At 36.7% G+C, this 27,733-nt stretch overlaps 5 protein-coding genes and 1 non-coding gene across 14 annotated transcripts; 2 read left to right on the top strand and 4 right to left on the bottom strand.

Annotated features, from left to right (window-relative positions):
* Positions 1–130: 130 nt before the first annotated feature.
* Positions 131–1,702, bottom strand: LOC136344894 (coiled-coil domain-containing protein 42 like-2-like). The gene is made up of 6 exons (XM_066292777.1): positions 1,537–1,702; positions 1,277–1,478; positions 990–1,228; positions 811–898; positions 495–653; positions 131–440 (listed from the first exon to the last, which is right to left on the bottom strand). Exons 1-6 carry the CDS (start codon positions 1,653–1,655, stop codon positions 228–230), a joined length of 1,020 nt encoding a protein of 339 aa, XP_066148874.1. The 5' UTR covers positions 1,656–1,702; the 3' UTR covers positions 131–227.
* Positions 1,703–2,629: 927 nt separating this feature from the next.
* On the top strand, positions 2,630–11,804 carry Chc (clathrin heavy chain). Its single transcript, XM_066293112.1, has 23 exons — positions 2,630–2,869; positions 4,306–4,513; positions 4,569–4,767; positions 4,947–5,082; positions 5,136–5,517; positions 5,569–5,765; positions 5,819–5,958; positions 6,071–6,788; positions 6,886–7,096; positions 7,152–7,497; positions 7,553–7,687; positions 7,743–7,995; positions 8,103–8,247; positions 8,303–8,506; positions 8,563–8,764; positions 8,920–9,133; positions 9,187–9,373; positions 9,427–9,566; positions 9,618–9,877; positions 10,118–10,250; positions 10,301–10,425; positions 10,481–10,637; positions 10,694–11,804. Exons 1-23 carry the CDS (start codon positions 2,822–2,824, stop codon positions 11,018–11,020), a joined length of 5,067 nt encoding a protein of 1,688 aa, XP_066149209.1. The 5' UTR covers positions 2,630–2,821; the 3' UTR covers positions 11,021–11,804.
* Positions 11,805–12,535: 731 nt separating this feature from the next.
* RpLP2 (ribosomal protein LP2) lies at positions 12,536–13,652 on the bottom strand. Its single transcript, XM_066293124.1, has 4 exons — positions 13,502–13,652; positions 13,139–13,310; positions 12,849–12,941; positions 12,536–12,667 (listed from the first exon to the last, which is right to left on the bottom strand). Exons 2-4 carry the CDS (start codon positions 13,308–13,310, stop codon positions 12,594–12,596), a joined length of 339 nt encoding a protein of 112 aa, XP_066149221.1. The 5' UTR covers positions 13,502–13,652; the 3' UTR covers positions 12,536–12,593.
* LOC136345187 (small nucleolar RNA Me28S-Am982) lies at positions 13,013–13,086 on the bottom strand. Its single transcript, XR_010733104.1, has one exon. It is a non-coding gene; the product is annotated as a small nucleolar RNA Me28S-Am982 (small nucleolar RNA).
* Positions 13,653–13,975: 323 nt separating the features above from the next.
* Positions 13,976–17,949, top strand: Nct (Nicastrin). The gene is made up of 11 exons (XM_066293113.1): positions 13,976–14,145; positions 14,251–14,349; positions 14,402–14,689; positions 14,749–14,941; positions 14,996–15,270; positions 15,435–15,661; positions 15,714–16,061; positions 16,140–16,211; positions 16,433–16,582; positions 16,637–16,748; positions 16,806–17,949. The coding sequence occupies exons 1-11, from the start codon at positions 14,088–14,090 to the stop codon at positions 17,027–17,029; spliced, it is 2,046 nt and encodes a 681-aa protein (XP_066149210.1). The 5' UTR covers positions 13,976–14,087; the 3' UTR covers positions 17,030–17,949.
* On the bottom strand, positions 14,402–26,722 carry LOC136345107 (programmed cell death protein 10-like). 9 transcript variants are annotated; one of them, XM_066293121.1, is made up of 13 exons: positions 26,577–26,722; positions 23,110–23,251; positions 22,769–23,058; positions 22,519–22,712; positions 22,270–22,466; positions 22,092–22,212; positions 21,887–22,035; positions 21,695–21,838; positions 21,319–21,497; positions 20,858–20,978; positions 20,657–20,784; positions 14,743–14,792; positions 14,402–14,683 (listed from the first exon to the last, which is right to left on the bottom strand). In XM_066293121.1, the coding sequence occupies exons 2-12, from the start codon at positions 23,233–23,235 to the stop codon at positions 14,789–14,791; spliced, it is 1,653 nt and encodes a 550-aa protein (XP_066149218.1). In that variant the 5' UTR covers positions 23,236–23,251; positions 26,577–26,722; the 3' UTR covers positions 14,402–14,683; positions 14,743–14,788. The 9 variants fall into 9 exon arrangements, with proteins under 9 accessions (XP_066149218.1, XP_066149216.1, XP_066149211.1 ...); XM_066293119.1 differs by lacking the exons at positions 14,402–14,683; positions 14,743–14,792 and adding an exon at positions 18,173–20,607; XM_066293114.1 differs by lacking the exons at positions 14,402–14,683; positions 14,743–14,792 and adding an exon at positions 18,173–19,427.
* Positions 26,723–27,733: the final 1,011 nt, after the last annotated feature.

Genomic DNA, 27,733 nt, shown 5'->3' with positions numbered 1-27,733 from the left:
ATAACAAAAGCCAGTCACATGAAATAAATTCCTCTATAACAAACACACATTTACATTCTTGTGCAGGTTAATTAAAACTCAATCAACTTATGCATATAAAGACCGCACTATTTAGGACCGAGATGGACATAGGGGTTGATCACTGAGGTCTTTTATTCAAAGCAAAAATTCTTAGTTGTGAGTTCTACTCACAGTTTTCAACTCAATAGAAATGACTGATGATCACGTTATGAGCTGCAACATGAAACCCTGGCTTGAGCCGAATCTTTGAATGCTTTCTGTTTGATATCCTCGATTTTATTATTGATGATTTCGTATTCTCCTATAGCCTGCTTAATCGTTAGCAATTGCTTTTCTACGTTATGTATATGCGCAGGCTTTTCTTTTTTCCTTAAACATATTGCTACATACATCCTCCTACAGGATTCTCGGATCTCCACCTAGAAATCATAAAAATTAGCACTTAGATTTGTATTAAAGAGGAAAAATGATACAGCGTCGACAATGTTATCAGTTGCCATATTTTTGATTGACGTAAGGAGTCGTTCCCACTTTTTGCTTTCTTGCTTAGCGATTTCGTATCTGGCTTCCAAGTGATTAATGCGGTTATTAATGATCGCAATTTGGGTTAAATAATCGTCAGTTTGATGTTTCTAAAAATTAATATTTATGTAGAAAATCCAAGATATCTCCTTCAACAAAGATTTGGCTTTTCTAGTCAACTCAACCATGCTTTTGCCATAATAGAACTAATAAATGCAAACATGTGATTCGGTTCATTTTGTAGTAATAGATCAAATTAATAATTACCATGTTGGTTTTAGCGTTTTCTAGTTTGATAATATCTCGCTGCTGAATGTCGTTCAGGTCTTTTCTGGCACCCACCAGGGCTTCATATCTAAAAAGGGAAATCAGGTATGCATAGTGTTATACACAATTTTTGTTGAGTTTTTAGCACAAGCAATTAAAATGTACATTGCTTATAGTACCTATTCAATAAGTCATTTATGCTTTGCATGGAATCTTCCCTGTCAATGACTTGAAGCAAGTACTCTTCGTATATACGACAATAAGCTATATTTTTGTCCATTTTCGTCTTTGTGCTGGAAATTTCTTCACACTTCTTAACCAGTTCTTCCATGTTCCTTTGCCGCTCTTCTTTTAACTGATTTTGTTCCGCTATTTTAACCACCGCTCTTTCTTTTTTTTCTTGATTTTCTTTGACAAACTATTTTAAATTAATTTGGTTAATAATTACGGGATATTAAATCTTTACCTGATTAATTGAAATAAAGTTCTGCCTCAAGTTTAATTCTTTCTGCTTCAACTCGTCCCACTGTTCCTGTGCCATTTTTGTTTTATTATTATATTCCTTGCGTTTATTTTCTAGTTTCTTCGTAGTCTTTGCCAACTGCCTTGTTACCAAGTAATTTGCAATTTCCACGTTCCGTTCAATGTTGCCTCCATTGTTGAATATTCTTAAAAATTTAATAGGGTTGAATATAATTTAAATAAGCTTAGTAGCGATTTTCCAACCTAAGAGGTAATTGAGAATCAGTAGCAGCTTTCGAGGCAAAGTACTCAAAAGTATATTCGTAATTGAGCTTCTTAGGAAAGTAAATTTTATCGAATATCGAAGTATTTTTGCGGTCCATTACCCTAGTTTGTACAAGTATTGATAAAATGTAAGACAAATATTAAAGAAATTAACTTTAGTATAAATTGTATGATCACGGATTGGTAAATAAATCGATAATAAATTAAGTTGTCCCGGCAACAACATAAGCTAATTACGGTTCTGCATCGGTAAAGAAATATTAATCCGGGCCTGTGTTTGGTGGGGTGACGTCAGCTGTGTCAATTGTCGGACTTGTTCAAAATCATAGTCGTTCAGTTCAATGAGGCTTAAAGATGAAAACCAGCAACGTGGTATTTGTGTTAGGTGGTGTGTAGCGAGTTTGATATCCAAAAAGTTGACAGAATTCTTATGCATCAGTATCGTTTTACATCGTTCTTGAGAAATGAGCTTGTCAAAATAATCGCATGATACATTTTATTGCAAGCACGCAGAAGTATTTGCAAATTTCTGCTCAATAGTTCATAAGCAACTTATCAATAAAATTACCAAACTGATAATGTTGTCTAAGTATAATATCGTCTTATAATGTTATTTCAAGATTAATTAAAAATATACACTAAGAAACATATTTTCAATTTAATTAAAAAAACTTTAAATTTGATGAAAAAAGGAAATGTTAATCACGTTTATATTTTTTAAAGTGAAACAGTTCTTAACATTATGGTGTCCATTTCTATGTGGAAAAATTTGAATCCTTTTTTCAAGCCTACAGCTTCTAGTCGGTTCATATTATTTACTAATTTAACGGTAAACGTTCAGTAGTTCACGCGGTAAATTTTACTCATTGTATTTACCAAAAGTATCTTGAACTCTCGTTAAATTACCGCTGCAGTTATAATGTGAAATTTTACTTTTTATCTACAAAGTCTACTTGATTGAGATTGCTCTGTCAAATCCTATTTGTGCGGTAAAAGTTCCTATGGATCGATGCACTACGGGAGAATTGTATATGGCAAAACGCAACAAGGGTGCCAACGTCGCCGTCCATTTCATCAAAAAAAAAAGTGGCGTCGGCCATGTTTGTTGGGTGTCGCATTTTGACCTGTCGAATTGTGATTCGCTTTTCTTCGTGACTAATACGTGAAAAATTTACCAGGAAAACTCGTCGCAAAAGCCGCCCTATCGATTCGGGCCTATTTCCATTTCATCAATTGTGTCTCGGGTCGGTAGACAGGCGAAAACATGACGCAGCCTACTCTCCTTCCGATCAAGTTCCAGGAGCACTTGCAGGTAACAAAAACACGTCAAAATATTCTCCCAAATTTCGTATGCTTGTGCCCAATATACTGTGAAATATCCTCCCAACTCAAGACTTATAGATTGAAATGCATTCGGTTTCCTGTCTCAGCCGGCAGTGTTTGACATTTGTAAATTTCCAGAAAGTTTTGTGGGGGCGGACCATCTCAAGGGTCATCCGGCTTAAATGAATCCTAAAACCATAAACGGACGAATTTTTTTAATTTATAAAAGGTTTGCCACGTTGAAATGGCTTAGAAGGACTTTAATTAGGTCATGTGGTGTCAGGTCAGGTCACAGGGGCGGTTTTAGTGCCCCCTTACTGGGTATCACTTTATTGAGCATTGATTTTTTTGTTAAAGAAAGAGGAGTATATTTTGAATCAATCTGATATGTTATCATTTATCATTATTGTAGTTATATATAAACTTTCCAAAGAGGTTATTGTGCTGACTCATTTTATATCAGCAAATTCCCAATTAGAGGAGTATTTTTCTGAAATTATTTGTTATCTTTCCACCCTCACTTGGGGAGTTCTGGGAGTCTTGTCTCTGCAATTCAAAACATTGTCTGCCTGTTGGAATTTCTGTTTACATGAATGTTTTAAACTCTCAATAAAAATCTTTAAAAAAAAAATAGTTTGTCTATAGGTTTAAGACCAGGAGAATGTTGGGTGAAAAATTTGAAGCTTTCCATCCATGTGTACTTGGGCATGTGTTATGACTATATAGAAGCAAACATATATCGACACAAAACTCAGTTATGTCAAGTCTTGAGTAACAGATTCGTTGTAAACTAGATAAATCCAATACCAAACATATCAAAATTATGTATAGAAAGATATTTGTTCCCCCTTCCTCCTTTTTTAGGAAGTTTGAGGGTTTGAGTCGGGTTGGTAGAATATTGCTTTGCATCAAAAGAACTGGGTACCTTTCTGTAAAGTAAGCCCATATATGTAAATGGTCAAAAAACTATGTGCATTAGATTTAACATTGGCTTTCCAATTTTGCCACCATTCAGTTGAAGAAGCATGCAGACATCTGAGTTAACTTAAACAAAACTGTGCAACTTTGTTATTATGTGGTACCCAGATGAGCGTAAATTCGTTCTTAACGCTAAGTAAAAGTAGTCCTTTTCACATGCTTGGCTGCCCTAAAATTATATTTGATTTTCAACAGATAAGAAAGAATATGTAAAGAACAACTTAATACTAATAATGGCAGTTTGTATGTACTGAAAATACCAGCGGGTCAATTTCCTGTTTCTATTTTAAAGAATTACTATTCTCCTAAATCAGTCTAAATGAGCTAATAATAAATGTAAGGCTTGTGAGGCATATTTGTTATACCGTGCATAAAGAGCATCTAAAATTGTAGACCATTTAGATAAATAAAACAAGCTATTTTTAGAAGGTTTACATATTTATTTAGCTAACTAACATCGGAATCAATGTCTCTAACATCTCCTTCGCCACTCTCACTATGGAGAGCGACAAGTTCATCTGCGTCCGTGAAAAAGTGGGCGATACGTCCCAGGTGGTGATCGTCGATTTGGCGGACACTGCTAACCCGATTCGGCGTCCGATTACAGCGGAAAGTGCAATCATGAACCCCGCTTCCAAGGTGATTGCTCTTAAAGGTACACACGGTAGACTTGTTTCTCTAGAAAACTAATTAATAGAGAAATAACTTAGGTAAAGCAGGTGTTGAGGCCCAGAAAACACTACAAATCTTCAATATTGAGATGAAATCGAAAATGAAGGCCCATACTATGGCGGATGATGTGATTTTTTGGAAATGGATCAGCCCTAACACTCTGGCTTTAGTCACTGAGTCATCAGTTTATCATTGGTCCATGGAGGGAGACTCACAGCCTGTGAAGATGTTTGACAGGTTGGGATTGATTGCTAGAATCTTCTGTAATAGTATGTTATTCGCGGTTTAAAGATTTTACAGGGCGACAACAGTATTTCATCGCTTTGACTATAGTATTATCAAAATAAAAACAACTTGCACAAAATGATGATCATTTCATATTCGTTATATGGTAGTCTATTAACAACATATTTTAGGCATTCATCTCTCAACGGTTGCCAAATCATCAATTATCGCACGGATCCTAAACAGAATTGGCTTCTTTTGGTTGGAATTAGCGCCCAACAATCAAGAGTAGTCGGGGCAATGCAGCTTTACTCTGTAGAAAGAAAGGTAGTATGTCCCCAAAGCCTCATCGTAGAAATAATAGGTGATGGGTGTTCTAGTGCTCCCAACCGATTGAGGGCCACGCAGCCTCCTTTGCAACGTTCAAAATGGAGGGTAACCCTGAACCCTCAACCTTATTTTGCTTCGCCGTCAGGAATGTGCAAGGAGGAAAACTACACATCATTGAAGTGGGTCAAAGTCCGGCGGGCAATCAACCCTTCCCGAAGAAGACTGTAGACGTGTTTTTCCCTCCAGAGGCCCAAAACGATTTTCCAGTAGCTATGCAAGTATCCAACAAATATGACGTTATTTACTTGATTACGAAGTACGGCTATATCCACATGTACGATATCGAGAGTGCGGTTTGTATTTACATGAACAGGATATCGAGTGAGACTATTTTTGTCACAGCTCCTCACGAGAATACTGGAGGAATTATCGGTGAGTTGTTATTATAGTTGAGTTTTAGTTTTTCTTAATGTACGTTTTTAGGTGTTAATAGGCGAGGCCAAGTGCTCTCTGTGTCAGTAGATGAGGAGAGTATTATTCGTTATGTAAATCAAGTATTGCACAATCCCGATTTGGCTTTAAGGCTGGCCACCAGAAACAATTTGTCCGGGGCCGAAGATCTGTTTGTCAGCAAGTTTCAGTTATTGTTCCAGAATGGGCAATACACCGAAGCGGCTAGAGTACGTGCTTAAGTTAACGTTGATTGTTATTTTTGAGTTTTAAATCGTTGAAGGTAGCAGCAAATGCCCCTAAAGGTATTTTAAGGACTCCAGCCACTATCCAGATGTTTCAGCAAGTTCCAACGCAGCCAGGCCAAAACAGCCCTCTGCTTCAGTACTTCGGCATTTTACTGGACCAGGGACAATTGAACAGGTATATATGATTGATCGAAAAAACACAATATTCAAATTAGAAAAAATCAATTGAATTAACCTATATAGTGTTATTACTGTTAAAAGTGTTTTGTTTTTATTTCCAATGATAGATATGAGTCATTGGAACTCTGCAAACCAGTGCTTCTCCAAGGGCGCAAGCAACTTTTAGAAAAATGGATAAAAGAGGAGAAATTAGAGTGTTCCGAAGAGCTGGGTGACTTAGTGAAACAAGTGGATCCCACCTTAGCCTTATCGGTTTATCTGCGAGCTAACGTTCCCGCCAAAGTCATTCAGAGCTTTGCCGAGACCGGGCAGTTCCAGAAGATCGTGCTCTACGCCAAAAAGGTCTCATACACACCTGACTATATATTCCTGCTACGACAGGTGATGCGCACCAATCCAGAACAAGGCGCCGCTTTCGCTAGTATGCTCGTCGCCGACGAAGAACCGTTGGCGGACATCAATCAGATAGTCGACATTTTCATGGAACAAAACATGGTGCAGCAGTGCACTGCATTCCTGCTTGATGCGTTGAAAAACAACCGACCCACTGAAGGGCATTTGCAGACGCGGCTGCTGGAAATGAATTTGATGTCGGCGCCCCAAGTGGCCGACGCCATTTTGGGCAACAACATGTTTACGCACTATGACAGGGCGCACATTGCGCAGCTATGCGAAAAGGCTGGATTGTTGCAAAGGGCGCTGGAGCATTATACAGATTTGTACGACATCAAACGGGCTGTAGTGCATACGCATTTGTTGCCCGCCGAGTGGTTGGTTAGTTTTTTCGGAACTTTGAGTGTTGAGGATAGTCTGGAATGTCTCAAGGTAGGAATAAGTGACAAACTATACAAGATTGATAACAAAATCAAATCTATAAGCAAGATTCACAATGAAAAATGAACATTCCATATCATTTTTGTAGGCGATGTTGACGGCAAACATCAGGCAAAACTTGCAAATTTGCGTACAAATCGCCACAAAATACCACGAACAACTGACTACTAAAGCTCTAATCGACTTGTTTGAGAGCTTCAAAAGTTATGAAGGATTATTTTATTTCCTGGGATCGATCGTTAACTTTTCTCAGGATGAAGAGGTGCACTTTAAATATATTCAAGCTGCGTGCAAAACTGGTATTTTACCACTTTTTCTGCTATTTAATTAATATTAACATTCCTTTGTCATTAGGCCAAATTAAGGAAGTGGAAAGGATTTGTCGCGAGTCGAACTGTTATAACCCGGAGAGGGTGAAGAATTTCTTGAAGGAGGCCAAATTGACTGACCAACTGCCCTTAATCATCGTGTGTGACCGCTTTGATTTCGTGCACGATCTAGTCTTGTATTTGTACAGAAACTCGCTACAGAAGTACATTGAAATATACGTCCAAAAGGTGAATCCTAGTCGTTTGCCTGTGGTCATTGGGGGACTGTTAGATGTCGATTGTTCTGAGGACATAATCAAGAATTTAATATTAGTCGTGAGAGGCCAATTCTCTACTGATGAGCTTGTGGAAGAGGTCGAGAAAAGGAACAGGTAGCTTTCAACATTTCTTATAATGGAAATTTTACCTAAATGGACTTGGTTGCAGGTTGAAGCTACTTCTGCCCTGGCTGGAGAGTAGGGTACATGAGGGATGCGTGGAGCCGGCCACACACAACGCTTTGGCCAAGATTTACATCGATTCTAACAATAACGCTGAACGATTCCTTAAAGAAAATCAATGGTATGTTTTCATGCTTGAAATAAAATTAAATTAAATTTTTATCATTTGATATTAGGTATGATTCGAGAGTGGTGGGGCGTTACTGCGAAAAACGCGACCCTCACTTGGCCTGCGTGGCATATGAGCGAGGTCAATGCGACCGCGAATTAATCGCCGTGTGCAACGAAAATTCGCTTTTCAAGAGCGAGGCGCGCTACTTGGTACGCAGACGTGATGCCGAATTGTGGGCCGAAGTGTTACAAGAAACCAACCCTTATCGAAGACAGCTGATCGATCAGGTGGTCCAGACAGCTCTAAGTGAAACACAGGTAATGAATTATGAATACATTTTATATCGTTTAATTGACGTTATATGTATATCTTAATGTATATTAATTGCTATTAACGGCAGGCATTAATTATTTTGTTGCTTTAGGATCCCGAAGACATCTCCGTCACAGTCAAAGCTTTCATGACCGCCGATTTGCCCAACGAGTTAATCGAGCTGCTCGAGAAAATCGTTCTAGACAGCTCTGTATTTTCAGATCATAGAAACCTGCAAAACTTGCTCATCCTAACAGGTATACTTTCTCTTTCGTTGCTTGAAATTCAGTCTGATTTATGTCCTTGGTTTAGCAATAAAAGCTGATGCTACCCGGGTCATGGACTACATCAACCGCTTGGACAATTACGACGCCCCCGACATCGCCAACATCGCAATCAACAATCATTTATATGAGGAAGCCTTCGCAATTTTCAAGAAATTCGACGTTAACACATCGGCTATTCAAGTGCTGATCGAACAAGTTAACAATTTGGACAGAGCCTACGAGTTTGCCGGTAATTTAACCCATTTGTACTACTCTGAGTGGGGTTAATTTTGAAGTCTGTTTTAGAGCGCTGCAATGAGCCGGCGGTGTGGAGCCAGTTGGCTAAGGCTCAGCTGAATCAAGGCCTAGTAAAAGAGGCTATAGACTCATATATTAAAGCCGACGATCCTTCTGCTTATATGGATGTAGTGGAGACGGCCTCCAAGAACGAGAGCTGGGAGGATTTGGTGCGCTACTTGCAGATGGCCAGAAAGAAGGCCAGGGAAAGGTAATATTTTATTTTTAATACGGTTCTCTCCAAAATGATATGCCATTACCGTTACTTTTGAGCCACCTGTCTCCACAAACAGACTACTGGAAATAATGTATTTTAAGATCTCGTCGATGTCTGTCTTATATAACTTTAAATACATTTTATTTTAGCTACATTGAGTCGGAATTGATCTATGCCTACGCCCGTACAGGACGTCTCGCCGACTTAGAAGAATTTATTTCTGGGCCAAATCATGCGGATATTCAAAAGATCGGCGATCGGTGCTTCGACGACGGCATGTACGATGCCGCCAAACTTCTCTACAATAACGTATCCAATTTCGCGAGGTTGGCTATCACTCTGGTGCACCTTAAGGAGTTTCAGGTAAACGATGTTTAATGTTATCATAAGATGTTGGTTAAAAAGTGTCTTAATAGGGAGCGGTGGATAGTGCACGCAAAGCCAATAGCACCCGCACGTGGAAGGAAGTCTGTTTTGCGTGTGTCGATGCAGAAGAGTTTCGACTGGCTCAAATGTGTGGCATGCACATCGTGGTCCACGCCGACGAGCTACAAGATTTGATCGATTATTATCAGGATCGTGGATATTTTGAAGAATTAATTGGTAATTTATTACTGGGATTTTACGTGGAGTCGATTTTTCAAGTGTCATTTCAGGGCTTTTGGAAGCGGCTTTGGGACTTGAAAGGGCTCACATGGGCATGTTTACGGAACTGGCGATTTTATACTCGAAATACAAACCCACTAAAATGAGGGAACACTTGGAGCTCTTCTGGTCACGTGTGAACATTCCCAAGGTAGATACGAATAAACGCATTTTGCATTTAGCCAAACAATATGTTAATTAGGTATTGAGAGCTGCCGAACAAGCTCACCTCTGGGCCGAATTGGTGTTCCTCTACGACAAGTACGAAGAATACGATAACGCGGTGTTGGCAATGATGACTCACCCCACTGAAGCGTGGCGCGAAGGCCACTTTAAAGACATCATCACCAAAGTAGCCAATATCGAGCTGTACTATAGGGCCATTCAGTTTTACTTGGACTTTAAACCGCTGTTGTTGAACGATTTGTTATTGGTGCTGGCGCCCAGGATGGACCACACAAGGTAGAGTTAATAATATGTTTTAATATAAGTGTATAAAAAAAGCCTTAAGGTACGCGTAATATATTGCAAAACACGACGCACAGCCGTTTTCTCTAGTAACCATACCATCGTAAAAATGAAGATGAAATATCATGAAGACTGTTTTATGCACACTGTAATGTCTATTATGATGCATACATAATAAAAAAATAATATTTATAAATAAACACTCTAAAGAATGAATTAATGGCGCATTTTCAGGGCTGTCGCATTCTTTTCTAAAACAAATCATCTGCAACTGGTCAAGTCCTACCTTCGATCAGTGCAAAACTTGAACAACAAGGCGATCAACGAGGCCCTTAACTCACTTCTAATCGAAGAAGAAGATTTCCAGGTACTACCTGTGCTTAATCTAACTTTCCCACTTGAAAGGAAAAATTTCAGGGTCTGAGAACGTCCATTGACGCATTTGATAATTTCGATAACATCGGACTGGCTCAGAGGCTGGAAAAGCACGAACTTACCGAATTCAGACGAATTGCGGCGTACTTGTATAAGGGAAACAACAGGTATAAAAATAGATTGAAATGGGTTTTTCGAAGGCGTGTTTATGGGGGTTTTTAGATGGAAACAAAGCGTGGAACTATGCAAGAAAGATCGACTCTTCAGAGACGCCATGGAATACACCGCAGAGAGTCGCAATCAGGAATTAGCCGAAGAACTGCTGGCCTGGTTCCTCGAGAGAAAAGCATACGATTGTTTTGCTGCATGTTTATATCAGGTGTTTTCAATTGTTCGTCAAACGAATTTTTTCATATAACAAACAATTCTGTTTAGTGTTATGATCTCCTCCGTCCCGACGTCATCATGGAATTGGCATGGCGCCATCAAATCATGGACTTTGCCATGCCGTACCTGATCCAAGTAACCCGTGAACTAACCACAAAAGTGGATCGATTGGAAAAGTCTGACGCGGAACGACAAACCGAAGCAGCGGAACAGGATGCTAAACAGCCGATGATGATCCCAGAACCGCAACTGATGCTGACGGCCGGCCCGGGAATGGGAATTCCTCCGCAGGGCTTCGTGCCTCCACAGGCTTACCCGCAACCCGGCTACGCCCCTCAAATGCCTTACCAGGGTGGTTATCCGGGAGCCATGTAGGGCGCGGCCCCCGCCTACGGGGCGCCTCCACAACAGATGCATAGGAAATTCTTTTAGCGGCCGATAGACGGTAGATTTCGGTTGGCTTTACAAAGCTGATTTAAATTTCCCAACTAAGTAAAAAATACTAATAAACCCTTTTTGGTTTTGGCCTTCGACGCCTAAGAGACAAACTTGATAATTTTGTTCGACGTACGTACTATTTAATTAGATGTTAATCGCAGCAGTTCATTAGTAAAACACACGGCTTGAAAGGTGATCTGAATTTGGGCAGAGTTGTATATAATATGCGCGAAAAAGTATGTTTAAATTAGGGAATTATTCGCTAAAAGATATAGATGTTAGCCCGCCCTCCATCAAATTCATCTTTAAATCATCAGTGGAAGGAGACGTTGCTATAATATTGAAATACATACATAGAGTAAATGTATATAATCTTGTTTTGCTTGCAAACTACGTAGAGCGTAGACAAATTGAGTTATTATATTATCATTCCCTGGTTTTTTTTATTAGTAATATTGCATTAGTTATTATATTCTTATATATTATCTAATAATATGTTTATACAATTATGCTGTTTTAACTTATTTTAGTTGGCTCTTTTTTATGTTTTTCTATATGGCACTTATGTGGGCACGTTCTACAACAACCACAAAAATAGTATGTTAAGGTTTGAAACATTTTGTTTTCTCACATTATGCCAATCGATTTTCAGTTGAATAGTTATGTTTTCCCAAAATACATAATATATATATTTAATGAGCTGAATAAAAAGTAAATCCTGTATTGAAGTTTTGCGTTAATACCTCAATCAATAACAATGTAAAACGTTTCCATACAAAGTTCGAAAACTTGGCAAATTTTCTAATTGAAAATTCCATGGTGTACATACACTCTTTTGCGGGAAAATTAAGAAACTCTGATTTCGACGAGATTGGGATTTTTGGACCAAAAAATGTTTCTAGAGTCATAAAAATCGAGTATTTCACTAAAAATTTGATATTTCATATCAAAGACACAGAAATGTGTAGAGTTCTTTCTAATTAGCTCCCAATAACTTTTGAGTCGGCCTTCAAGAAATATCGTATATGTACCAAATCAGGCATTTTACTGAAATTCGACATTTCGTACCAAGAACACAGAAATGCGAGAAGATAGTTAGCTACTGACTTTTTCCGAAGAGACCTTTGAGAAACCAATATCGTACATACATCTACAGCAGTATATTGTTGAAATTCGACGTTTCATATCAGGAACGCAAAAACATTAGGTATATTAAGCTTTTGATAATACGATGTTATAAGTGGAACAAAGTACTGTCAGCACGATTATGAAAATTTTAATTAAAACGAAACTCTTATACAAATGTCTGGCACGTCGAATCACGCACAGTCTCTGTAGCGTCTCTTACATGGGCCAGTCATACAAAACATGTACCTCTCTGGCTGTTTTTCAGCCAACTACCTACTGGATAGCAGGTTGTGCACACAAAACAAAAAAATTAAGTAACAAAACCACAGTTGAGTTTTTTTATTGTTAGTCAAATAAAAAAAAATGTGTAGCTCATACACAGTTAATCAAACAGAGCAAAGCCCATATCGTCATCCTCTGACTCTGATTCTTCTTTCTTTTCTTCCTTTTTGGCCTCTGAAAGTCAAAAAAAAATCTAATTAGCTCTGTTTTGACACTTATCGTGGTAACAACAAAGTTAAAACCAATCAGAATTTAATTATTCATCAATACTATCAGGCGAAAGATGGTGTTAATAACAATCATCATTGAACATTTATGTCATACATAAAGAGATTCACTAAAAAAATATACTAACCTTTCTTTTCTTCAACTGGTGCTGCGGTGGCTCCTCCAGTTGCCGAAGGTGCAGCTCCACCTCCAGCAGGTATGGAACTCAATTTCTCCAGTCCTGTAAGAAAACAAGCGTGACTTGACTTGCATGATCACTGTGCCAAACAATCCACAAAAAAACTGCTTACAAAGTCAGGTTAATGAGTTGTACATCAAGATACTTTCAGTCGAAAGATGGTGATATTTAGAATTCATCATAACTTATTTTACTGTAGATACTTAAACTTATTTTCCCAAACTTCAAACGATACGTACCCTGGGAAATAACTTGATCTATAGATTTGCCGTTCAACTCGGAAATAACTTTCTTGAGCTTTTCTCCATCTGACTCAATTCCTACGGACCCAAGAATCTTCTCGAGGTCTGCAGAAGCAGGGGAGGCTTTGCCCCCCAAGACAGCCAACAAGTAAGCAGCCACGTAACGCATCTAAATGGAAACGGGCACACTTTACACACAATAGGCAAAAAACGATATGTATTCTAACCTATAAATTCTAAATCGTAAATTATTCTTTTAATCCGAATTTTTTTAGAACAATTCGTTATATATGAATGTAGATTATTAATTGCTTGATGTTGTGTATAGAATATTATTAGTGATATTTAAGGGTTACTTACTTTTAAGTCGTAAGACACGAAACGAGTCTACTCACATCAAATTTTAGAATTAAAAGGAGAAAACGTATAATATACAGATAAGAGAAAATTATGAAAAGAAATGGAAAATGGGATGTTGGAAAGAGATAGGAGATTTAAAGACATGTGAAGACAAATTGACGTTAAAGTTTGACGTATACCAGTAGTAATTAATAAGGATGAGAAAGATATTTAATATAAATAAATCTTATTCAGCATAACCAATATTTGTGCAATGGATAAAATGTCCTGAAATTCAGCAATTAATTGAAGTAGTGCTCATTTTCCTTCGCGTTATAGACTTATATTACTTGCACAACTGTCATTTGTACTAAAGAATTGATTTATTATTTACTTGAAACAAAACTTATTGTTTACATTATTTACATACACTGGCACGTAAATTGATACACTTTTGCAAATTTGAAAATATCATATCGTAATATATAAAACTCAATACACAGAAAAATGCAAAAATATGGTTATGTTATATTGAAAATTTTTAAAAAGAAAAATCTTTTTAATTTTTGTTAGAAAATAGTTAATTAAATCCAAATTTGTCCCTACAATGTTGTGCAAATGCTTTGCTTTTACTTTAGGACTTATAACTTATTTACTTTATACATGTAAGTATGAGTTGACGCCCCAGATTGGTGTAATAACATTCATTATACCTTTCTTGAAAAATGATTCATTCCTTTTTAATCCATAAAAATTTCTTCCTTTTCTAGGCAATGCTGATAGAATTAAAGACACCATGTATATTAATATTCAAGGCTCCGTGGCATGTTACCGCAGAATGAATTCTACTCACCAGATTGGATGCTCTTGTATTTAAATGTAATTTAAAATTCAACATTTAGTTCACAAATAAAATTTTAGCGGAATGGGGAGGGTCACTTGGTATAATCCACTATGTCAACCAATTCTCAGACTTAAGTTTCATACTTAACAATGGATCAGCAGGAAAGTATATTCCAATATTACCAACTTCATTGTTGACTGCAAGTATAATGACCACTCTAATTTCCTACAAGCATGTAGTTTCTGGGGTAATTTTACACCCTAACAATGAAAAATTAAAGCATTTTTCACATGAAAATAAATGCCCAAATGAACGTTTTAGTGCAGGAAGTGCTCAGTGTCCTGTAAAAGGGTGGAACCCTTTGGGTAAGTTTACTTTAATATCAATTAAAAGAATTATAGCTAAAACTATAGCTTACCTTTAGGAACTGATTTGCTGTATCAAGACATTCCATTTCCGATGTTTTATCTAGAAGATGAGAACAAAATTAATATAATCAAAGATTGCTTCCAAAAATTTAATAATTTTTCTTATTCAACTCAGGCAGACAGGTCATTGTGTTCTCTTGAGCTGAATTTTTTCATGCAAGGATCCACCAACACACCCACTTGTCAAAGGTTCTTTTAAAACTGTTGAATAATAGAAAATTAGTAAAATAAAACATTTTACAGGCGGTCAAATATAATCACTAATCTTAATCCAGTGAAACTATGTGATCCTTTGGGTGATAGCAATGTGTGGGGATCTCTGTTCCCTCTTGTAGAGGAGCTTAAAAATGGCTCTAAACCAATAAATTATAGCAAATACATTGTGATTGCTGCACGTCTGGACACAACATCTCTATTTGAAAAAACTGCTGGAGCTGAGACGCCTGTTACTGGTCTTGTGACATTGTTGACTGTAGCTAAATTGCTCAAACAAATGCTGCCAGTATGGAATTCAAATTGTAATTAGACTCATGATACTCACGAGCGTAAAAATCACAGCGAGATAGGAAATATGCTATTCCATTGGTGTATTTTCCACACAATACACAACCTGTCAGTTTTATGTTCATGAGAATCCGCCATTTCTTAATCAGAAAACACACATGGTACCTACTGTTTTTAGTGAAAAAGAATGTGTTATTTATATTGTTCAATGGGGAAACTTATGACTACATCGGTTCTCAACGTTTACTTTATGACATGGAGAGGGGGCAATTTCCTATTGATTTACCCTCTGGTAATGATATATTGCCAACTATATATCCCAATAACATAAGCTTGTTTATTGAGTTGTCTCAGTTGGCAATGAGCAATGCCATTTATGCTCATCATTTGGAGAACAGTGATGTGGTAGGTTAATGGTGGCTAATAAGAAAAAACTTAGTTAAATTGTTATTTTTAGGTAACAAATTTCTTGTCACTCCTTAACAAGTATCAACCCCCAAACTCGACTTTGCACATGGTTTCCAACAGCCTACCTCCTTCGTCTCTACATACTTTCATTAGGGGAAACACTTCAATTCAAGGATTAGTGTTGGCAGACCATAACAATACATACAATAATGCCTTTTATAATTCTATCTATGATAATGCCTCCAATATAGGATACAAGTATGTTAATGGGAGTAATGTGAAGGCTGATACAATTCAAGGATATGTTGGTCAAGTGGCTTTAATGGTTGCTAAGAGTGTTTTTGAGGATGTCACTGGAAATCAATTCAATGGGAATGTCGTCGCAAATTTGAGTTTGGTAAGTTTTGTTTTTAAAGAATTTGTGAAAACTACACGCGTATGTTGAAAGTTTTATTTTTTATGACAATTGTTCAAGGTGGACGAATTGTTTCATTGTTACCTGGAAGATCCAAATTGCAAAGTTCATAGAGCTGTCCAAAGAGGATTGGTGAGTGCACAAATATATATTTTTTGGAGAATCGGGGGATCATGCAATCAATTATTCAATTTAAAAAACGATTTTTTTAATAGAACCAATTGCAATTGAAAAAATCACAAGTAAAATGAATTCACTGAAGTATTAATTTTTAACAATATTCACATATGGACTGGAAAAAACTCATAATATGTTTGAGGTAGAAGAGAAAAAAAAATTCTCCTATATTCTAGCACCTACCAAAAACCCCTCTTAGTCTGTATGTGGGAGTGGCCGTTGTCGACAATTTTTTAACCAATTTAGTGTCCTATACTTTAGCCTGGTTTAGTGGGGATATGATAGGTCCGTCCAACCCTAATTGCACCAATTTCAATAAAAATCATGTAAGTTTTATGTCGCTCTTTATGTACTTTTCTTTAGATGTTATTCGTCAACAGATATACAGGTATTTCAACATGTCCTTGGACATGGACCATTTGGACGAACTCAGATGTTTCCGAGCCACAGTAAACATGACAGAAGCAGTCAGTCCGGCGTTTATAATAGAAGGTATTATATTAAAGAACTATTAATAGTTCAAGTCTTTGTAATAACATCAACTTTCAGATTATGATTGGTCGTCCAACAAATACAGTTCCTGGTCGGAATCCACGTGGAACGATATGAAGATACGAATGTTTTTAAAACCTTCGCGCTTTCAAGAAATAATTACGCTAACCATAGGATCAATAACGATGATTTTCTCATTTGTGGTAGTCTATTGGATGAAATCTAAGTGTCACATTTTATTTAATTATCCGATCGTGGAAGATCCTCCTGCAGACTGTTGAAAAATCCGACAGTATTATTTTCTACGACTGAAAGATTACTAATTTGTGAAAAGTAATAGTGCATAAAATACAAGCTTCATAAGACGGCGTATTGGTGCAGGAATCCAAGTAAAATAACAAATCGAAGAGCGAATCAATGAGCTGGCATTGGATATAGCATTACATCAATTGCAGTCAACACAACAAAGAAAAAATAACCCTGGCAGTACTGTACAAATAGGAAGTAGTTTAATGAACGTCCTACGTGTACGCTTTACCACTTACTGCGAGGATTTTTTTTTTATAATCATCCATTACAATCATGACGACGAAGTTCAATGAGCAAATACCAACAGGACATTTTGGTGATAATTGTTTGGATTTTTAAAATGTTTGATACCTTTTATTTTTCATAAATTTGTTTTGTTTTAAGAGTAGAAAAAGTATCGTATACAACTTGCACTAATCGATAATCTTGTGCTCGTTATATAGCATACTAATTTATTTCTTTATAAAATTGTTGCCACTGAGAAAAGGCATTTTATCGATTTTCGCTAATTGTAATTAGCAATACCTACCGGTTCTTCATAGGGAAAATTTTTTAACTTTGAAAGACTGATATTATAAAATCGGATTTTTATTTAAGTACTTTAATGATCTCTGTACTATTCAATTTGGAATCGCTTTACGTCCATACCAAACTTTATGAGCAGTACAATGCCATCTACCAAAATAGAGCTTTATTTAATAGTGAAAGATGGAATATTACAGAACCTTTAATGGTCAAATGTATATTATTTGCCGTTGAAAGTAATACTGTACCTTATTAAAACGCACTTTACCTTTGGTTAGAGCTGACTATATGATGTCCACTTCAATACATATTTTAACCTGCGAATGTACGATATGTAAATGAAGCGAAATAAAAGTTATCAAGTATACTTAGTGAGTTTTAATTTCTATCGTTGGTTTCACTTGATGACCGATACTGTTCATCAACGAATAGTGATCATAAATTCTACAACACTCAAAGGGCAGTCGGTAATCTCTCAACTCGGCTTGATCTATCTGAACTTGAATCCATTGCGGATAATTCGCATGTAGGAAGTGGATAGGATGTAATGGTTTATTTTGTCAGATTTAAGGTATTTTGAAATTCTCATCGAGACGATATTTCTTTTTTTATTAATAGCGAACCTACATGACCATCTCGGTTTATTGGCACATTCAATATCATAAATCACAAACAGTAATGCAGATGATAAGAGAATTGTTAATACTAGAGGACTCTAAAGGTTATAATGGCGAAAGCTACTTTCAGGGAATAATATAAACGTCGCTTAAAGCCATTTTCAACAAAAATACATGCATGTTAAAAAAAAAATTGTCACTAACATACTATAGTAGATAGAAGCATAATACTTAATTATTCTTAATTGGAAAATCACAATTGAATAAACCGCTCTATATATAATTATATTCCTTAAGTATTGACGAAACTATTATAATTAAAAACCAACAAAACACTTTTTAATTGGAAATGTATAAAATTGCAGTAAATGCCTTTTGAGCTCGGATTATCCTAACATTGTGGGTATAGTGAATGGAGGATTATATACCTTAATCGAATTTCATATTGGAAGTAAATAAATTGTGAACCTGATTACTCGAAGGCAAATATCGACTATATACACTACCATCCCGAAGTATTTGCCCACTATTATGTTTCGCATTAACAAAATTGAAGGTACAATATCTTCAAATAAGCGATAGTTTAAAGTAAATAATGGAAAATTTAATCTAAAAATTTTCTTCTAGATGTATCTGGCTACAACTATAATTTTTATTTCTATAACAAAGATATTTGTTTTCGGGTTTTCCTAGATTACGCGTTGGGATTCGTATTTATACAAATTTCAGCTAACCACTCATATTTTTCTGTTCTATGTATCGGGTGGGCGTTAGATCATCTAAAACACAGACGTGATTTTCGTAATCAAACATCTTGGTGTTTTTGATCGAATTTTAACAATCATACCTAAAAATAGGGAAATCCCACTTAACATTCCTGTATAAAAAAAAATTGATATATCATTGCAATCCTTTAATCTCAACTGCTTTTGGGCCTATTTTTCGAGTTGGGCAAATACTTATGAATGATAGTGTGTGTAGGTATAATGATAGCCCATGTATATCAACATTAAAACATGTTCGCACCGCGAGGTTATTACGTCATCACAGCCACCTGATTTCCGAACTGTATCGCGGAATTACTTTCATATGATACGTGCAAACCGTTTTGGAATGCATGTGTCATTCCGATGGTCGGTTGTCGTTCATCACATTAACCTCCGACGTGCATTCCGTAGGATATTCTAGAAATAAGTAGCGTGAATGCAGAGGCAAATGGGCCGATCCACTATAAAGAAAATAGCGATAAACATGAAATCTCGAATGCAAAATTACCTTAAAAACGACTTTAGACGTGCATATTTGTTGAACAAAAATTATTTTTTACTCCGCCAATAGCTCGCGTACCGCCACGTTACTGGACACATCTGAAAAAAGTGATACGCCAATTTGTTCAACGAAAATTTGTTGGACGACTTCCTGTTTGATTCTGAACAGTCTTAGTCGAGTTTTTCCGTACATTCAAGTGTCTTTTTTTTATAGGTAAAAATGATCTAATGACTCAAGTCACGGAGCCCTGAATGTTTTATCTAACGATGCGAGTTAACGAAGACGAATTTTCGAATTTCTTGCGCGAAATAGATCTGAATTTTTTACTCCTAATTGAGATTGTCGAGACGGAAAACGTTATTAGATATTTTTAATTAGGTTTAATTTGGAGCCCGTATTAAACTCCACGCCTGAACGACGAATCGTTAACGGCCCCACGATTTTCTACATATGTGATCAAAACCTATTAGCCCCTGCATTTACGATATTTATTTCTGAGACACCCTATACAGCACCCTTTTCGCTGCTATGCACAGGGAGTTTTAGTGATTGCAAGCAAAAGGCAATTAGGCGATCGATAAGTGTGACGGAGACAAGCTGCCGTCCCTGACTCGCAAGCAATACGCCTTAACCCTAGCACAGATCGTGTCACAAAAAGGGCTTATTTTTCAATTGACCCGCTTTAAAAATATCATTTTTTCCATGGGGTTTGTAAAGGTAAAGCTACATTAAAATACATTCTCGTAGAACGCGTTCAAATTTACGTCTTACAAAATCACGTAGAACTACATCGGTGGACGTGTTGCTTGCGAGTCAACGGTAGCCCATCCGCTTCGTACTTATCAATCGCCTGACTGCCTTTTGCCCGCAATTTCTCAAATTCCCTGCGCATAACAGCGAAAAAGATACTGTATATCTCTGCAAAAAGGAATGGAAAGCGGCACAATGCTCGCTATACTTACATCACGATCCGGCGGCCAAGTATATAGTGTCCCAAGAAATTATCGGTTTCTTTAATTTTTTCTCCTCTATACTGACAACCGACAGTCTGTTGTCTAAGTATGTACTATTGATTATTGATACGCGTATTGCAGTAAAAATATAGTATATAACTTCAGTGTCTGCTTCCAGAACCTTACCTATTACTGACCACTAGTAGTGTAACAACAAAATAGGACTCTTACTTACAGCTCTGTGGTCATGTGATTAGTGAGCTCCTGCACCCTTTTCGCGTTACAACTTTTGCAGAGAACATGGCCATCGAGAGGATAACATCCCCTTCCTTCAGCTTCGGAGGATAGAACGAGGCCACAATCCTTAAGAAGATATTTAAGATACATTAAAAAATCGTGTATATTCGAGGCGAAAATAAAAGGCTCAAATTCTTACCTCGCATTTGTAACACTGAATGTGGAAGCTGTGATCTAAGGCTACCACCCGAACGGTCTCTTCTTCGCCGGGCTCGGGCATTATCGGTTGCCGGCATACCCAACACTTCGGAGCAAAGATTCTAAATTCACAAAATTATGAAATTAAGACTTTTAACATTCCAGTTCTCAAGATAACATCGAAGAAATACTGGATTTGGCAACGAATGCATCAATTTCAAATATCTTTTTTGGTGATAGCTCCTTACTCTTTAATAGAAACTGCAGATAATGTAAACATAACGTAAAATTGCCTAGGATCGAAGAAATGAAAGCTTTCGACAGTGGAACTGTCGCATTTCGATACAATATGTTAACTCTAATAAAACGTTACGAGAAACTATAAACCGAGCTTTAAACAGTAAGAACTAACACATTTTTAGTTTCGTAAAATTATACTTCGTTTTAAAAAACTACACTTACTTGTGAAAGTCTTCTATGCAATGCACCCTATTAGTTGCATCCACTGTGAACGGAATTCCGTCTAGGCTTTTACCGCAAACTACGCAACAGAAACAGGAGGGATGGTACGGCTTTCCCGTAGCCCTCAGAATTCGATCAAGTATCGGTTTCTGGCATACGCAACACTTCTCCAATGTATTCTAAAACGTTAATAATCACCCATTTTTGAGTCAGTCTTAAGCAATGGCGGAGTTTAACACAGTCAACAGTGGTACAACTGTTTGTGGATTGCTTCTTAATGACACGCTATCTGTCCAATAGATTAAAATGGAAAGTGACATTATTTTCGATCCAAATATCAAACAGATACATGTAATAAATGTAACTAATGACTAACCAAATAATCCTCAGCACAATGGGGATACCCGTCCAAAGCGTAAAAGGGTTTCCCTTGAAGGTTTATGGCGCAATGATGGCAGGTAAAACACTTGATATGATAGAGCTGATCCATTGCAGTGCAACCGCTATTTTCCCCTACAATCTAGAGAAACACAAAGTTAATACCGACTCTGTCATTAGATTTCATTACCTTTTCCCCGCATTTGATGCACAGCCCGTAGACATCCTCTTGATCAATTTCCGGAGGGGCGTCACCCATCCCTTGTACCAATATATCAGTCAAACTATCAACTTCCTGCTCCTTATTCAGGCCGATTCTGCTCGCCGATTCGCTTGGCCCTGATGGGAACATTTGCAAATTACATTTAATTGACTGTTTAACCCGCAAGATTAACCTGTCAAAGTGCTGCTCGAACCGCTATAGGGTGCGTACAAAGAATAATTGGATCTACTTGACATTTGACTAGGCGGTCTGGGATTTATCGGTTCGTAGATTGACTCATACGTTGAAGAGGCCTATATTAAGATGAATAAGGTTATCTATGCTTTGAAAAGCACAATTAGGAAGAGCACCTGCGAGCCCATGCTATAATTGTTAAAATCCACTGGCTGAGTGGCTCTGCGCAGCTCACTGTAGCTAGAACTGACAGGTGATGGTGGCGGAAGCAAGTCATCGGGCGGGGGCGGCAAGTTGGTGTTCACAGTACAAGGAGCATAATCCGCTATTCCAGAGGACATATCCAAGGGCGGTGGTGGGGGAGGCAAGTCTTCTAAGCGTATCGCTTATCAATACCCTTCAATTTGAACTCGAGCAGTACTTACCACCGTTAGAGTACCCTGCAGGACCTGTGGGAAGGTTACTATAAACCGCGGTTTCACGGGAAGGAGGGTGGGTCAGATTACTGTAGATCAGACCATCATTTTTACGAGGCTGTGTCATTTGAATGTTGCTATAAGTTACTTCCGACTTGGACGGGTGATAGGGTTGTGGTGTACTACCAAGAGTTGAGGTATTACTAGACCAACATTGTGCATTATTAGGCAGTATTTCATATTAATTACACCATATTACCTCATGTTTTTTGATGCATACCCGCTGCCATAACTAGCAGTGCTTCGAGCTAGTGAATTGTTACTCAAAGCTGAAGGACTCCTGGAAAACTGATCTTCTTTACTAGGAGGCAAATTAGAATAATTGTTACCCGGTATGGACTTGTAACTGCTATTGCCGAGGGACTGTGCAGGGGCATTTGAATACAGGGCCTGATTACTTGGAGGCAAATTCGAGTAAAACTGATTAGACTGTAGGCGCGAGGAATAGCTCGGTTCCAATGTTTGCTTTAAGGGATATGATTGAGGAACCTAAACAAAGAATTAAGAGTGACGCATGTATCACAATGGTGAGACACTCACCAATGGTTGCTGCTTTTTTGGTTTAGGCGGAACGGCCGGTGCGATTTTCTTCAAGTGCGGATTCGGCGGCAATTCCGTTTTATTTAGGAGAGCCAGTTCGGCCAATTTTTTGTCTAATTCATTCATAGTTTTGAACCACTACCTATAAAATAAATTTAAAAAAAACGACACGTTATAGTGCTCCAATCATTACGCATTAGATAAATAGTATTTGTTGTTTGTAATAACAGTAGGCAATGTTGTTAAAGGCGTTCCGTACAGCTACCAACTCGTAAACCGATTTATATGGGCTTACTGACACACTCCAATTGTTCAAACAAAAAAAAACAACGATGAATAACCTTTGCCAGGACACGTTTTCCGTTTTCATGCATATGAGCATCACAGCTTCTTTATGTGCGAATTGTAAATTAATTTGACCTCGTACAGTACGATATTAATATTTTACTACACATAAACAACAATTTTTAAAGATTTCAATTCAGGTTTTAAAAAGGATTATGCGAGTGGTTCTGGTAAAACAAAAAAAAATCTTTAAAACCTTTTTTTATTAAAAAGTACACTTATTCATTAATTTAATTAACGTCCCAAATAGACATAATCAATTTGTAAACAGGTTAAATCAGGTTACTCATTATAAAGTAAACTAAATACTAATATTTACGCACAAGAAGAATTGCTATTTATTATTTCCCTATAAGCAATATATTTTTATAGCCCTTATTCTTCTATAATACTTACATGCATATTCAACCACCTTGTTAACCTTATACTTTTGTTTGAATAAAATAACATTAACGCATTCTTCTTAATCAGTGAAAATTTATCTTGTAATCAGTGCAATTTCAATTCCTAAACCCAAAAAAGATCACCTCAATTACCTCTACAGTCAACATTTAACAATACAGAGATATAACAGTACTTTTCTCTATTGGAACGGCAATTATTTGAAAAAATCAAAATAATTGCAACATTGACCTCTCCTTATATAGAGCTATAGAACCAAAAGGGAGTTAAACTGTGGATTCCAAAAATCAGTCTCCACACTTAAATTACTTCAAACAATGATTATCAACAACTCTATTCACATTTGCTTTTAACAGTGGTAATAATCATGTTTGTTTGATGAATCAGAAACAACGCGCTAACAAAGACCGAGTTAGCGTGCCCCTCTTTAAAGTAATCCTTCAGCGTATTACTAAACTTTTTCGAATACTTCACAAACTCCCTCTTCTTCTGTTCTAAAGCCTGCTTCCCATTAGGGCCGGGTATAAATCCATATACCTCATTAACCGCGTCCAGCAACTTCTTAATGGCACTGGCGATTTCTTTAATAGTTTCAAGGAATTTCTTCCTATCAGAAATTTCATCGGGAATTCTGCTCAAAATTTTTTTCAAAGCCGCCGATTTCCTATTCAGTTCTTGAAAAGCGTCTTCAGACCTATTTAATTTGTATTCGTCTGTATCAGCAACAGAGCCTTGCAGCCTCAGAATGCTTTCATTCATATTCACTTCCAAATGGGCTTGCTTCAGCAATCCTTGCACAAAATCGAGCGACAGTCCCGGATGAGCATTTTCAGCCTTTGCAAACGCGGCCCTTAATGTTTGTGAGGCAACCATATCGCGTTTTTCCATTTGGGAAAGAATGTGACGTATTAGAACAGGCAAAATGACTGTCGTTACCGGCGAACCGTCGTCCATGGTCATTGCTTAAGGTTGTCTATCTCTGAAACAAATCTATGTTAGGTGGAAGAGTTAGTAGAGCTTAGGAGAATAAATGAGCCAAAAAGTGATGTAATTGAAGTAAGTACATAAATACTTACTTTCACAGCTCAAGCTTTAAGGTCAGAATGCCACTCCGATTTATGGAAGCATTGGACACTGTCACAACACTTTTTTCATACAATTTCAGTATTGGCAATGAAAAATTTCGAATAAAAAATTTCGATCTAGTATTGACTTAATCAGGATCATTAACTATTGAACTGGAAGCGATTCTTCTGCAGCTCATGCTTTAAGGCCAGAATACCACTCCGATTTGTGGAAGCATGGGACACTGTCACAACACTTTTTTGCACAATTTCAGTATTGACAATGACGAAGTTCAAAATTTAAAATTTTGATCTAATATTGGTTTGGTCAGGGCTACCTAATTACTACTGAATAACATTTCATAAACCAAACTATCGGTAAAACATGTTTGTCCAGAAGACATTTTTGAAAATGATAATCTGGAATGGATTGAACCCTACCAGCAGCTATAGCTATCAGCTATTCAACCAATTATATTGATAAGCAAACATAAAGGATCAATTCAATCAACAGCATCCTTTGTAAAGGGATCTACAGGTGCAGAAATATTTTTAAAGATTTTTTTTATATATAGCTAAATCAAGGCCTTGAATCTGTACCCTAGGGTGTAGAACATTCCTTGGAGAATTTATGTCTTCTATTTGTTGGTAATATTCTGATAGGCTATTTTGAGATAATTTTGTGAGAACACTCTACTCCTCACAGTACAATATAAGGCACTTTTAATGTTAAATAAATACAGATGTGTCATGTAAATAAAAATTAAAGCAAGGCACCTTTTTTAAATCCCTTAGTATGTCATTTTCTGGGTCATTTGTTCTCCAAGCTCAATCGCCATTCACTTTCAGAATTATAAATTAAAAAACACACCAGAACCAAAAAAATTTGAAGTAACAGTTCAAAGACTAGAAAAGTTCACTATACCTATTTAATGTTTATAAGAGAAACACCTAATTCTGATTTGCATCCAAAACATACACTACATACAAGTAAATATAAATTTAATTTCACCTCAAGTTTATCAAGGATGACATCACTATGTATAAAGGGAAAACTTGAAAATAAGCAATGAGTAATATGTAAGGTAAAGCCTTGTATTTCAATGCAGGCTGATATGTAATCATTGAGATAAAAATTACCAATTTTTTATCAGAGACACCTAAATGTCAATCTTGTGGCCTTCAATTTAAGCAATATTACACAGAAGGCCTGTTTGTCTAAGTAAGGCTTACAATATGTTCAATTTAAACTTATTTGCTTACTGAAATTTTGAAAAACAAAATTTTTACCTAAAAATGTTAATGGCCCACATAGAGCACAATGCACGGATTTGAATCTTTAGTTTATCAGTCGGGCTTGGAAGGAATGTCAGTGACCAAATGACCACCTGATTAGGTGTATGAGTCAGAGAAAATATGGAATATTAGTCAAAATATTGGTAACTCTCTTTTTTATAAGAAAAAAGTTTCTAGGGAGGGTGTCTAGGTATTGAGAATGCACCTATACATATAGAAATTGTTAATATTAATTTAAACAAGATTTGGGGGGCACTAGAGAAAACCTATTTGGAAAACATGAGCTTGTATGTCGGAACATTACGGAAAAACGAAACACCCTGATCAAATACGTATTGTTGTAGGTTGAGCAATACTTACAATTCGTTTTCCACTGGCCTTGACAAAGTTCTGTAATTGTAGAAAGTAGGAAAACTGGATTTTAAGTAAAAATATTGAATGATTCAGGAACAAAAAACACTTCCTTGGTGAAAAACGAAAAAGGCTGAGACAAAGGACACAGACAGCTGTAAAACAGAAAACCTGACATTAGAAACGTAACTACAGATATCACGATATCGATTTATTGATATATCGATATCGATATATGAATGAATCGATGATGCAAAAACAGGATTTGTGATATTTCTATTAAACGGCGAGTCCGAATCTTAACATGTGATACATCATCGTAATCGGAAAAAAAGCTGAATTCAAAAATATGAAAATCCAAGATGGCGCTCATAAGAAAAAATAAAATTGATGATGGTTCCAGAAAATCGAAACGTCGGATCTAAATTTGACGCTGTCATGTGTCGAGGAGAAAAGGTGACTACGAAAATGTGCCAGCCATTTTCAATTATATCTCCAAATGAGTCCAAGAAAAAACAGAAACCTTTTTTCGAAATTTCGTATTTTCCCGGATATTTCAGGAAGTAATCAAAATTCCATAATTCTTCAAACGGCATCTTACGAAGCTCCAAAATGCGCAACTTTGCCCTAATTTCAACGACCTCGTGTCTTTTCAAATAACCGAAATCCACATGGTTGAGCTCGTGAAACGGACACTCTGTATGTTATAACAATAATTATAATATAAACAAATGTATAGAGTTGGTCCGTATACGTAAACAGTGGCTACTAGTTTTATTATTAAATGAAAAGAAATGCTTTAAATGCAAAAATTGTAGTTTTTCCTAAATTGCTAGGCAATGTTAGAGATGGTTATAGTTAAAAAAGAACGCAAAGTCGGGAAATCTATAATGGAGCACCGTGTATATTTTATAAAAATTGAATACACCTTCATTTTCTGATTTCAAAAATATATAAACATGTTGACATTTGATTTAGCCGTTTTCGCGATATTTGCCTTTAAATATCGAGAATATATTGTTTTTCCGAATTGTACTTGCAATGAATAAATAAATGGACCGAACATCATTAGTAATTATTATTTATTAGTTGTCACATTTTCTTCGTTCCATTCATAAAATGGGTTATACAGAAGCAGAAAAGTTAAAAATAATTAATTTGTATTA

Source organism: Euwallacea fornicatus, chromosome 18, assembly GCF_040115645.1.
Source record: "Euwallacea fornicatus isolate EFF26 chromosome 18, ASM4011564v1, whole genome shotgun sequence".
NCBI lineage: Eukaryota > Metazoa > Arthropoda > Insecta > Coleoptera > Curculionidae > Euwallacea > Euwallacea fornicatus.
Note: the sequence above shows the minus strand (reverse complement) of the source record. Positions and strands in the feature narration are given on the sequence as shown.